The 13412-nt window shown below is 38.2% G+C and overlaps 1 protein-coding gene across 4 annotated transcripts in view; it reads left to right on the forward strand.

Moving 5' to 3' along the window:
* The window catches only part of LOC150078230 (3'-5' exoribonuclease 1-like), a 149614-nt gene that overhangs the window by 118386 nt on the left and 17816 nt on the right, over positions 1–13412 (forward strand). For all 4 annotated transcript variants that reach the window (XM_090384872.1, XM_090384873.1, XM_090384871.1 and 1 more), the window contains exon 7: positions 7247–7401. In XM_090384872.1, coding sequence (XP_090240998.1) covers positions 7247–7401 — 155 coding nt within the window. The remainder of the gene's footprint in view (positions 1–7246; positions 7402–13412) is intronic.

Genomic DNA, 13412 nt, shown 5'->3' on the forward strand with positions numbered 1-13412 from the left:
GCCATTACTGTCATTAACAACCCTGCCAACCTTTGTATCATCTGCAAACTTCGACATTAAGCCTGATATACCTTCATCAATATCATTGATAAATATACAAAACAACAGTGGACCTAACACCGAACCCTGTGGGACTCCACTAATAACATTAGTCCAAGAAGAGCAGCACCCATTGATTACCACCCTCTGTCTTCTCCCACTTAACCATCCTTTTATCCATTGTAGCAACTTACCCTTAATACCATTCTGCTCCAATTTGTACAATAGTCTTCCATACGCAACAGTGTCAAAAGCTTTCCTGAAATCCAAATATATGATATCAAAATTATTTTTTGCATCCAGTTCCTTTGTAACCACATCATAATATCCTATCAAATTTGTCAGACAAGACTTTCCCTTAACAAACCCATGCTGTTTCTGAATTATTGCTGCAGTCTTGTCTAGATGATCCTGCAATGCATCTTTAACCAGCGACTCCATTATTTTACCCGGAACAGAAGTTAAACTAACTGGTCTGTAATTACTCGTGTCACCCTTCGATCCCCCTTTGTGAATTGGGGATACATTTGCACATCTCCAGTCCGTGGGAACCTCCCCTGAGTCCAAGGATGCTCTCATAATTATGGCTATGGGTTTGCTTAGTTGCTTTGCCGCCTCCTTTAATATAACTGGATAGATCCCATCCACCCCAGGTGCTTTTCTTACGTTTAACTTCAACAATTTCTCTTCTACTTTGCTCTCAGTTATTACAAGATCATTAAGCACCCTGCTACAATTTGATAACCTTCTGCCATTTTCAAACCTTAATAACTCCTCATGTGTGAATGTAGATGCAAAATACTCATTCAGTTTGTTTGCTATCTGAGCAGGATCATCAACAATCGAACCATCGATATCAAGTGGACCAATCAGATTCATCCCCTTCCTTTTAGAGTTTATATAAGTAAAGAAATCTTTGCTGTTTTTCTTAGCATCTTTTGCCAAGGATTTCTCATAATCTGCCTTCGCCTGCCGAACCTCCTTTGTGACCTGATTACAGATTAACTTATATCTGCCATACGCTTCTGAGTCGCTTGATAATTTATATGCATCCCATGCATTTTTCTTCTCTGTCACGAGTCTCATTAGTTCATTTGACAACCATTTAGGCCTAAACCTTGAACAATATTTCTTAATAGGTATGAAACTTTTAGTAGCTTCCACGATTAATTCCTTGAATGCTTCCCACCTAGAATTTACTGTTGGTAACATCGTCAGTTGATCCCACTGTACAGAATTTAAAAACTGTCGGAGACCAGTGTACTCTCCTTTACGGAAGCAAAAACCCTTTCCTTTACCCCTGATGGTAATTAAATCTTTAAGTAAATCCCACGTCAGTACATTGTGATCACTGCCAACTAGTGGTTCTTTTATCTGCAAATTCCTAATACATGAATGATCACTGCTGATAACCAGATCAAGAGTATTACTTTCTCTGGTTGCCTCTCGAACATGCTGCTGCAGAAAACAATCATCCAATAAATCCACAAAAGTCTGACTAGTGTGTGAGTGCCCAACCCACAAGTTCCAGTAAATATCTGGGAAGTTAAAATCCCCCATTATAAGACATTCCGATTTACTAGCCCACTCTATTTCTCTGTACAATTGTTCATTGTACTCATTCGAGTCATTAGGCCTATAACACACTCCTACTCTAATTTTTACTTTCGCAGTGCTTATGTCACACCGAACTGACTCAACAGTGCACTGTTCATCTATATCAACTGGGTGCAATTCTTTTGATTTTATGTTTTTCTTTATTAACAGCATAACACCTCCTCCCTTCCTATCCTGTCTATCCTTTCTGTACACATTGTACTCCCCAAATTCCAGTTCAGTATTCCTTATATCTGTGTGACACCACGTCTCTGATATCCCAACAATATCCGCCTTTGATGTCTTGACCAACACTTCAAATTCATCAAGTTTATTTACTATACTTCTAGCATTGGTATACATGCAAGTATACATGCACCTATTCCTATTCCCAGCCACTCTAACACATCCCATATACCCACCTGTTTCACGATGATGATATCCGTCCCTGAAACCCCCAACGCCCCTCGCTCCAGGTCGCTACTTATTCTAATAGAAGTTGTGCAAGAATCACCTTCACCTCTGCCTACGGCTACTGTTAAACTATTAGTCCTTGTATCCCCCCCCCAAGCTATCAGTTTTCCGACCCACCTAACACTGCCTCGATAGCATCAGCAAATATTCTTGCACCCTTTCTATTTAAGTGTATCCCATCCCTGTAGAAGCAATCTCTCCTGTTAACAAGTACAGTCCAGGCTGAAAAAAATTCTACCCCTTGAGCCTTGCACAATCTTTCCAGGGCCGAATTGATCGACAAGGCTCTCATCATATACTCCCTCCTATCGTGTCTGGGCAGAATTGCAGACACTTTCAAATTTAACCCTAATTCACGGCTTTTTTCATCAGTGACCTGTACTTGTTAAGTAATTCTGCCGGTCTCCTACTCTTAATATCATTAGTGCCAATGTGTACAACTATATCACCTTTTGTGCCCTTAAAAGATGATATCTGCTCTACAACGTCATCAACCTTTGCCCCTGGCAGACATACCCTGGTCCTGTTCCATCTATCCTTTCTACAAAGGATGTTTCCCGTTTCCTTGACAATAGAGTCACCAACAACTACTAGTTCCTTTGGGACCAGCGCAATCTGCCTTGGGGGTTGCCGCTGTGTTGCGTGATGACCAAGTGCAAGCTCTGGCGTTGATGTGGGCAGCTGAGAGCCTGATGGGCCCCTCAATTTAGATCTTTCGAGGGCATCCACCCTGTCCTTCAAACTCTCATATAGGCCCATAACAACGCTGAGTTGTCGCTTGATTTCCTTACACTCCTTACATCGCGCGCACACAAAGACATTCCTCATGGCAATATCATGTTCCGTTCCAGTAGTTCGGCAAACATTTCACAAGTTGCACATTTTTTCAGGCTGTGATGCGTTGGAGAATCGCCCCCCTCAGTTCTCCCCAGAGTCACAGCACTCCTGCCACTTTGTGCCCGTTGCTTTGCTGCTCTAGTTTGGGGCATGATATTTTAAATTAATAAGATCAATAAATTAAATTAAATTAAATGTCAATACTATGCTATCTAATAGAAACAGTGAAGCGTATTACTGTTTCTATAATTATACGTTAGAGCTACCTAACTACCTATTAAAAATTTGAATTCCCTATCACTATATACAAAAACAATGCCTGCAATATTCAAATGAAATAATGGTTTTATAAAGTATTACGTATATCTACAAAAACTGTTTATACAAATTAAAATAAAAATAACCAGCGTAATTAGAACTATAAGACAACGTATTAAGTACAATATAAAATAACAATTATGTAAATAATAAGCAAAAACTTATCGTTTTTTTCGGAGCCTGTAACTCGCAACTGTATTTTCTAAAGAGAGTCAGCGCCCTCTCTGAGTGTAGAAAATGGAAGCCAGCTGAAGTTGTGAACATTAAAATTGCCAAGGAAAATTAGGTCACTGTTATGAAAGTTGGATTGGAAAAAGTGGTTTCAGAGAGAGAGAAGTGAAAGTTCCAAGTGATTGATGGAGTTGGAAGAACAATAGAGGCAACAGATGAATTTGACAGAATGTGGTAGAGAGATTTTAAGCCAGAGAAAATTGAAAAGAAGAGATTCCAAATTACTGTATCTGACAGGGAATATCAGAGCAGACATATGCATAAGTACCCCATTTGAAGCAAAATGAAAATGATCCATGAAAGCAACCTTATACGGCAGGGGTGGCCAACGAGTCTATTGCGGATTTAATTTCGGTCGATCACGACGAATTTTAAATATACAGTCATCCCTCGATTTGTGCACCTTGTGCAATGAAATTTTTGAGAGGGTAGATCGCGGCACATTTTGAAGGAAAAAAGTAGATCGCATCACAGATTAAGTTGGCCACTCCTGTTATACAGCATCAGCCAAAAAAACCACGACACCTTGAATGGGTTGAGCATGCTGAATTCTGATGGGATCCTTCCACTTGTTCAGATTACGAACCTAAGGGAGCATAAATTCAAATTAAGAAAAGACAGATGTAGAATAGATGTGCGGAAATTTGCCTTTAGCCAGCGGGCGGTTAATTGCTGCAACAAACTTCCATCTGTCGTTGTGGAAGTTGATAGGTTGAATAAGTTTAAGGAGGAACTGGACAGGATTTGGAGGGAATGGTGTGTTGTGTTTTTTTTTTTTTTTTGGCTGATGCATAAGCTCATACACTTGCTTTCTTGCATCACGTGCCACTACTACCTCCCATTTTGCCTATTCATTTCCTCCAATAGTTTGTCTAGTTCTTTGTTGAATTTATTTAAACTATCAATTTCCACAACAGATGGGACTTTGTTAAATAATCAACCACCCATTGGCTAAAGGCAAACTTACGCTCATCTATTCTGCAATCTTCCTTCCTCAGTTTGAATTTGTGCCCCTTCATGTGTGTGGTTTGAGCCAGAGGAACAATCCCATCAGCATTGAGCTTGCTCATTCCATTCAAAGTTGTAAGCACTTCAATCAGATCACCTCACAGGTGCCTAGTCTCCAGGTGCTGCAGTTTGCAGAACTAAAGCCTTTCTTGATAAGAGCACCCTTTTGTTTTGTATACCAATCTCGTTGCCCTTCTCTGTACATCTACATCCTTCTAAAATTCTAGCTCTGCATCCTTCCTAAAATGTGGCCTCCAAATTGTATGTAGTACTCAAGACGTGGCCTGACCCATTGCTTTATACAATGGCATAATCACATCTTTATCCCTGCATCTACATCTTTCCTAAATTGTGGCTTCCAGACCTATATGCAGTACTCAAGATGTGGCCTGACCATTACCTTATATAATGGGATAATCATATCCTTATCCTTGCTAGCAAAATTCCTGTACAGGCTGGCCTCGATTAACGTAATTAATTCGTCCTGCGAGTGCATTGCGCAAAATGGAAACCCGTTAATCGAATATAATAATTGAATTTCAATAGGAAAAATTAGAATTGGTCCTTGACCTTCTGGAATGTCCATAAAGAATTTAAAAAATACCTTTTAAATAACTTTTTAACTGTATACAATGTAAAAGATAAATGAAAATAATTATGGAATTAAATGTTTATTGCATAAAACAGCGGTTCCCAAACTGTGCGCCGCAGAATATTTAAAATTTTCGAGGGAAACACAGCGATACTCGACATCTGTCGGACACCGCCCGAACTACTAGCTCGAGATAGTTCACAGTTTCAACATTTCTTATTAAGTTGTTTGGACCTAACTGCTAAACGGAACTGTTAGGTATTTCTTTTGGTCTGAGTACGCCTTGAAAAAATTACTGAGACACTAAGGGTGCTGTGAACTGAGAAAGTTTGGGAACCTCTGACATAAAATATACAATGAAGAAATGACTGTTGCGGAAATATTTGAATAGTGTTGACTCTCTCTTTTCATCAATCAATTTCCGATAGCCGACAACAATCTTCTCTGGGCCATGGCGAAATAAATATCGCAGAGAACCTCAAACCTTTTGTTTGAGGTTCTATGTGATATGAAAGATTTCATCTAATTGTTTTACCATTATCTCCTTCGCGGTAACATTTTCATCTGGCTCATTTAAAATTTTGAATTTTTATGCAAGTGTGCATTGACTTTTGGTGCCTCTGTAGCCAGGTGGGCAGGAGCAGCAGCAGTGCGTAGCACACGCTTCTGCTTTAGACCCGGGTTCGAGCCTGTGACCACCAAATACGGAGGATGCGGAATGGTCAGGGAATGACTACCACCACCGCATATCCCCGGAGCAATATGGCCTTAGTTGCTAAAGCTCCTAAAAACCAAATAATTAACAAACAAAACAAGTTTTGTTTTGCAGGAGACAAACAAGTAATACGTCTTCTTCCGATGGTTGATGGAACACACCAAGGCGGGCAGCAGGCAAATGTTTGTTTATTGACCATATGACTCGCGGTAAGCTTAACGTGCGATTCAAATCTTTTTCAACTGTTGCATTAAAAAAAAAATTGCGATTTTCAAATAGCGCTAACTGAAAATCGCATTAATCGAACTCGCGTTATGCGAGGCCTGGCTGTATGTCACTGACAAGACGCCATGAACTGTTCTGGTAGCTTGTCTGCATTGCTCAGAGAACTTCATATCCGGCTGCACAATGACCCCTAGGTCTTTTTCATTTCCCATTACCCGAGTATAGTACCAAGCAGTTAGTGTATTACTCTGGGGTTACTGTTATCCTTATGCAGTACTTTATACATTTATCAATGTTAAACTTCAATTGCCATTTCTCGGCCCATCTGTATAACTTTTCTGGACTCGTTTGCAAGAGCATACTGTCATTAGCCACCTGTCAACCTTCGTATCATCTGCAAACTTGGACATTAAGTCTGATATGCCTTTATCAATATCATTAATAAATATAGAAAACAACAATAGGCCCAACGCTAAACTCTGGGTACTTCATTTATAACATTAGTCCATAAAGAGCAATGTTCATTGATTACTACTGTCTTCTCCCACTCAATCATCTCTTTATTCATAGCAGCAACTTGCTCTTAATGCCACACTGCTCCAATTTGTACAGCAGTCTTTTATGTGCAACAGTGTCAGAAGCTTTTCTGAAATAAAAGTATATGATATCAAAATAATTTTTTGCATCCAGTTCCTTTTTGACCACATCATACTAACTGATTAAATTGGTCAACAATATTCCCCACCATAACAAACCCATGCTGTGTTTGAAGTATCCTATGTTTGTACCACCTCTTTATTACAGCCTGAAAGAAAGGAAGGAACACATTGTGGCTGCCATTTCACCCATTGATGGTGATAGGCTGTGAAGGGTCTAGAATGATGTGATTTCAGGATGATGAATGTTGTGACTTTGATGTGACTACAGGATTGATGTGTGCATTTTTAGGGTTATAGGAATAAATGATAGTTCCTTTACAGATTGGTTTTTACTACATGTTTGTGTATAACTTAGTTATTGAGTAATGCATTTTTGAGTGTTCAGTTCTTTTTGAATCACCCTGTATAGTTGATGATATTGCTTCACAATAATAAAAAAAAAAAAAAAAAAATGTCAAATTCATAGAAAATTTTAAACAAAACTGTTTTAAGAATGCAGCATCACTAATATGGTATGCTAATTATAACTTTTTTTTTTTGTTTTCATGTTAGTACCCATTAGCAACCATGTTGGAATTACTGGGCATTACATTTGAAGGTCATCCTCATTGTGGCTTAGATGATGCAAGAAATATTACGAGAGTGGCATTGAAAATTCTGCAGGATGGCGGGGGGCTCAGGATTAATGAGAGAATTAACTGGAATAGGTAAGTAATTTAATTTACATCATTGCCAAAGGATCTATATCATTTTTACAAAGGTATTTTTTTTTTTTTTACAAGCAATTTATGTGCAAGGTACTTACAGAAATGCATCTTTAAAACGTTGATCACTCCCTGATCCATTTGTTACACAACTAATGTGGAATCCCCAGGGGAAAGAACTCGACATGGACATTAAGGGCTCTTTGTTTTTCAGATGAGCAGGGCAGTTATTGACAAATAAAAGAAATTTTCTATTCTTTCCTACTGTCTTTGAATCTAAAGCTCTTAAATGCTCATTATAAAGAGAACAGCAGACATGTCATTGTACTTCACATGGTTGATGCTATCCAGTTATGGATATCAATGAAAACAATTTCACTTCCATATGTTTATATTGTTTATTATATAATATCGGTTTAGATACACCATAATTTATCCATAAATTTGAACTACGTATGTAGTGCAAAGGCATCGTTTTAATTGTATCTCATATTGTGGGTACCTTCACAAGAGATAGCTGGTATTGCACTACTTCAAAAAAATGCTTCTCTTATATTGTTTAATATTTTTTTAATATAAAAATAAAGAATTTCTGTATTGAACAAGTTAGTTCTATGAACTAAAATGATGCTAATCACTAACTTGTTCGAAAATGAATTTTTCGTAGGCTGATGCTCTCAGCCCTAAAGCCTTTTTAGAATTTCAATGTTTAAAAAAGCATTAAGTAGGAAAACGTCATTATTATAATACACTGTTCTATAATTTTATAGCTAATGCTTAAAGTACTGTCTGTTAACTCACTAAAATTTTTAGCAAAAGCTTATTTCCCAGTACTCGCTCATCTGTTTTTTTTTTTTTTTTTTTTTTTTGATTTGGTAGTTGTTGGCGCATCGGCTTCTGTGGCCATATTGCACCTCCCAAGGTTTTTGCAGTACTGTACTTTGATCCAAGCCCGAGGCGGGAATCGAACCCGCGACCTTTGGGTTGCCGGGCAGGTACTTTACCCACTCGGCTAGCCCGGTCGGCCTCGCTCATCTGTAATTATCGTTTAAATTCCATAGGAAATAAAGGTAAGAGTGTAAAAAAAATTAACTACATGAATGATAAGATCATACCCTGGGGAAGAAGTGTGCTACCTTTCCCTGGCTGTTGTCTATAAAACTGCATAAAAGGGAACTATGATGTGATATCGATATTAACTTTCATCATCGACTTTTTTCATCATCAGTTTTTTTTATATGATACATGCGGAGGGGATTCTTTTATAGTAGTTCTAGCTCCCATGATGCACTGTGTTAAACACGTGGAAATTTTAGGTGTGTTAGGCACCATATTGATGAGAGATTGGTGGGTAATTTTGCATTTAGAACCTCGTGCAACGGGTTTTGTCGGAACCATTCTATTGTTAAGGCTTCATACCGACGTATTCTGTGATTAGAATTTAATTAAAGTGATTGTCTATTAGTAGATTATGATTAAAGGATTGTGCACGTTGTGTATGTTCAGTTTTTTAAACTATTGTAATGATAGTATGCCCTTGTGGTTGTTTTCTTAGATGATCTGTATTTTGTGGTAGTGCTACCTATGTAACAGGCATCACACCCCGGTTGGCATTTAATAAGATATATTGTTTGTGTCTTGGATATTGTATTTATATGACTCTATAATTACTAAAGAAGGTGCCTAGTTTATTATATGAGGAAATGACTAGTGTAATGTTTGTACCTATAAAAATGCTGTGAAGTTGTGATAATTGGCTGTGGTATTTTCATATAACTTTGATGTATTGTTACTATTAACAGTTCTATTATCTTGAGGGTTGTTAATTCTATTTCTTACTGTTGATATAGTGTTTGGATTAGCTGTTTGGGATATTTTCTGGCTGTAAAGGTTTTTGTTAAATATTGCAGTTCTGCTGCTTGATAGCATTGTAAATTTTATTATTTTTAGCCATATGGTGCAAGGAAGCCTGAGGCTTATGCTGCACCAGGCCAAAAAAAAATTTCTGAATTACCCTGTGAGAGAGAGAGAGAGAGAGAGAGTAAGTAGTAAAAGGGAATCACCAAGAAACAGAAGAATGATGATATCCAGCTCAGGACCCTGGGTGTGCCCAGCCCATACTCACCAGACAGTCAGAACTATCTTTTCTAGTTTTCTCTAGTAACATGAAATGGTGAAATTTGAAATTAGGGGAATTTACAACAGCACAACGAGGTGTGTGTTTAAGGGTTAGGGGAATTTACAATCACCGGTACAAACAAGACTTCAACAATATGATTACTCATTTGGTTGCATAACACTGATTTCTTTGTACTACAAGGTTGTTAAAATTAAAGTATCCCTATGTAGAGGGCTTTGGAGCAAGTTCTAAGGCTCGTACTGAAGAGAAATTTAAACAACAGGTACAATAAAGAATGTGCTTGCCATTTATTGGAAAAAAAAATTAGTTACAAAATTTGTCACTATATGGCACTGTGGCAATAAAAATCAATTGAACACACTACAATTGTTCAATGTGTTCTCCATTTTGGTCAACAGCAGTTTCCATTTGAAGAGCAGCATTTTCTACAGCAGAATGTAACATATCAACTGGAATAGCCAGCACATGATGTCTAATTCTGTTGTTCAGATCTGCCAGAGTTTGACATTCTTTCTGATACACCTGGTTCTTCAAAAAACCCCACAACCAGAAGTCACATGGAGTGAAGTCTGGTGATCAGGGTGTCCAAGATGTCTGGAAACAAAGGCTGATGACCCCATTCATCTGTAAAGTGTTGATTAGCAATCTTTGGACACAACAGTGGATGTGGGGTGGTGCACAATCTTGCATGAATATGGTATCCTGAAGGCACCGACGTTGTTGTAGCTCTGGTATTGCGAAATTTGCCATTTCACAATATTGCTGTCCAGTGACAGAACAGGTGCGGGGTCCAGTCGGTGTTACCTGTTCAAAAAATATGGCCCAATCATGAATGTGGCTGTAAATCCACACCACACTGTCACTTTTGGAGAATGCAACGGGACCTCTTGGATAACTCGAGGGTTTTCTGTTGCCCAAATGTGACAGTTGTGCGTATTCACTTGTCCATTTAAGCAGAAGTGGGCTTCATCACTCCAAAGGATGTTCCATGGCCAAATGATATCAACTGTCATTTGCACCAGAAACTGAATTGCTATGTGAAACGAATATCTGCTTCACAATGCTTTAGCTGCTGTAGCATGTGCATCTTGTAAGGATAATACTGCAACACCTGACTTATTACTAGCCTTACAGTAGAATATGGCACATCCACTTCACAAGAAACAGCTGGCACACTTGCGCTGCCACATGGAGATGGACTTGATAAATCCACGACGGCCATAGCCACATCTTCAACACGAGAGGAGTCCACTTGTTTTCGACCTCTACTTGGTTGAACACCAAGATGTTCTGTCGCTTCAAATTTCGCAATCATTTTGTGGACAGCACAAACGTTCACGGGTCCATGCCTTATGTGCTTCTGACGCCGGAATTCTCTGATAGCCGCAGCTGCATTGTTGCTGTTCTGATAGTACAGCTTCACTAATAGTACCTTTTCCTGCAACGTTGTTGGCATTGCTGCTGTAGTTCAGGCAAACATCTACTGTATAATTTTGAAGAGGCTGCTTTGCTTTTATACAGTACAGTAGAGCTGAGTAGTGGCGTTGTGGCAATAACTTACGAATTGTAACTAAGATAGTTACGCACCATACAGTGACAAATTTTGTAACTAATTTTTTTTTCCCCAATAAATGGTGAGTGCATTCTTTATTGCACCTGTTATCTAAATTTCTCTTCAGTACAAGCCTTAGAACTTGCTCCAGAGCCCTATATAGGGATACTTTAATTTTAACAACCCTGTATACGGATGATGAGAATAAAAATGTAGAAAATTTTTTAATTTTTATAAAAATTTAGAAGGGATCGACTGCTCAACCTTATGAAAGAACATATTAATGGATGACTGGATGATTGCTTTTTTCTTTTAATCATAGATTTCTTTGTAGCAAGCAAGCGTATCATTCACCCCTCTTAACTTTTAAGAATTGTTCGCTGTCAGGATCCGTCTAAAACCTTGTCATTGCCAATCCAATTTCACGAAATGCCATTGCCATCTCTCTGGTGATGAAGCTTCTTGGCTCCTCATTTGGTTCATCTTGAGCTTCGTCAGCTTTCTTCTTTCTTCTTTCTTTCTTCTTTCACTATCGCTGCCTGTAAATCAAATTCTTCGTTAGATAATTCCTTCTCTTCTTCCTCTATTAACTCCATGTCTTTGGCATCAACCCCCAACTGAAGTAGCTCTGCAACCTTTACAATCTTATATGTAACCTCTTCATATGATTCATCTTTTTCAAATCCATCGAAGCCTTTTATGTGCTGTGGACATATTTTCTTCCATGCGCCATTTAAACAACTTTTAGTAATTTATGCCCAGGCCTTAAATGTTTAAGATGGCTTGGTAAATATTGTAAGATTTCCAAAAGTCTTTTAACGTAAAATTTTTCTCATAGTCTACTGCAGACAGTGCCTGAGCAAATGTTGTGCATAAATAGTATGCTTTTAAATTCGAAATAACATCCTAATCTATAGGTTGGATGAGCAAAGTTGTTTGGTGGTAGAAATATGGCTCTGGCATTCGAATCTAGATGAGTAGGATGTCCAGGAGCATTATCTAATAGAAGCAAAATCTTGAAAGAAACATCGTTGTATTTACAATATTTTTCAACCTCGGAAATGAAGCAGAATTTAAACCAGTCCTCAAAGAGATATTGTTATCCATGCACTCTGGTTTGATCGGAAATGCACTGGTAGGGTGGCTTTATTGATGCCTTTAAATGCACGAGGATTTCCAGAAAGGTACACAAGCAGTGGTTTTAATCTGTAATCACCTGTTGCATTAGCCTCAAGCAAGAGCGTGGCTCTGTTTTGAAACCTGGTATTGTCTTTTCCTCTTTGGCAGTGTATGTTTGATCTGGCATTTTTTTTCCAAATACAGAGCAGTCTCGTCAATGTGGCATTTTTTTCCAAATACAGAGCAGTCTCGTCAATGTTAAAAATTTGCTGCATTGAATAGCCACCTTCATCAATAATTTTTTCGAACACACAATTTCTCTGCAGCTGTAGAATCTGCACTGGCGACTTCACCGCATACTTTAACGTTGTGGAAACCAGCGTGTGCTTGAACCTATTAAACCACCCGAACTTGGCTTGGGGGTTGCCGTACTTATCCTTAATATCTTCATGAATACTTGTTGCTTTTGCTTGAATGGTCATTAGACTAAGGGACACTCGCTTCTGAATCCGATTTTCCATCTATATTATTAACAGCTGTTCCATCTTCGATATAGTACCTGAACGGTGTTTTGTGATCACTGTTGATCTTAAATGCGTCGATCCTTTGACATGTTCTTTTATATGCACACTGTCCTTTAAAATAGTATTCACTGTTGAAGCAGCGAGACCTAATTCCCTTGCAATAGATGACAAACTTTGTCTTGCTTCGTCTTAATCATTTTCATCTTCATTTCTAAATCAGTTTTGTTTCGTTTCCTGGCACTACCACCACTTGCACTTTCTATTAGTCACTTTCCCTTCACCATTGTAATATGCCAATTCAATAGGAATGAAGAGAAGTTTCTGAAAATTTGCTTTTTATATGATTGAAGATTTTAGTGAAGGGGAACACATTTCACCATAATAATGTAAAAACCCATACAATTGCAGTTATCGGTATTTTCAAAAATGCAATAAGATCGAGTTTACTACCCATTTATAACAGATTGTACTTACAGAAAAGCCCAGTAAACCAAAAGGTACAAATTGCTTTTTGGTCGTGACCTCCAGAAACGTGCCACAAAGCATTCAAAATTGATTCTTATAATGGGAACGTATGATAACAATGAAAGTATAGTGTAAATTCCATTATAAAAATTACCTTTTAGAGAGATAAGTAGCTTATTAATATAGCAAAATTTTCAACTCCCAAGGACTTGAA

The sequence above is a fragment of the Mastigoproctus giganteus genome, chromosome 11, assembly GCF_048544385.1.
Source record: "Mastigoproctus giganteus isolate SK-2022 chromosome 11, ASM4854438v1, whole genome shotgun sequence".
NCBI lineage: Eukaryota > Metazoa > Arthropoda > Arachnida > Uropygi > Thelyphonidae > Mastigoproctus > Mastigoproctus giganteus.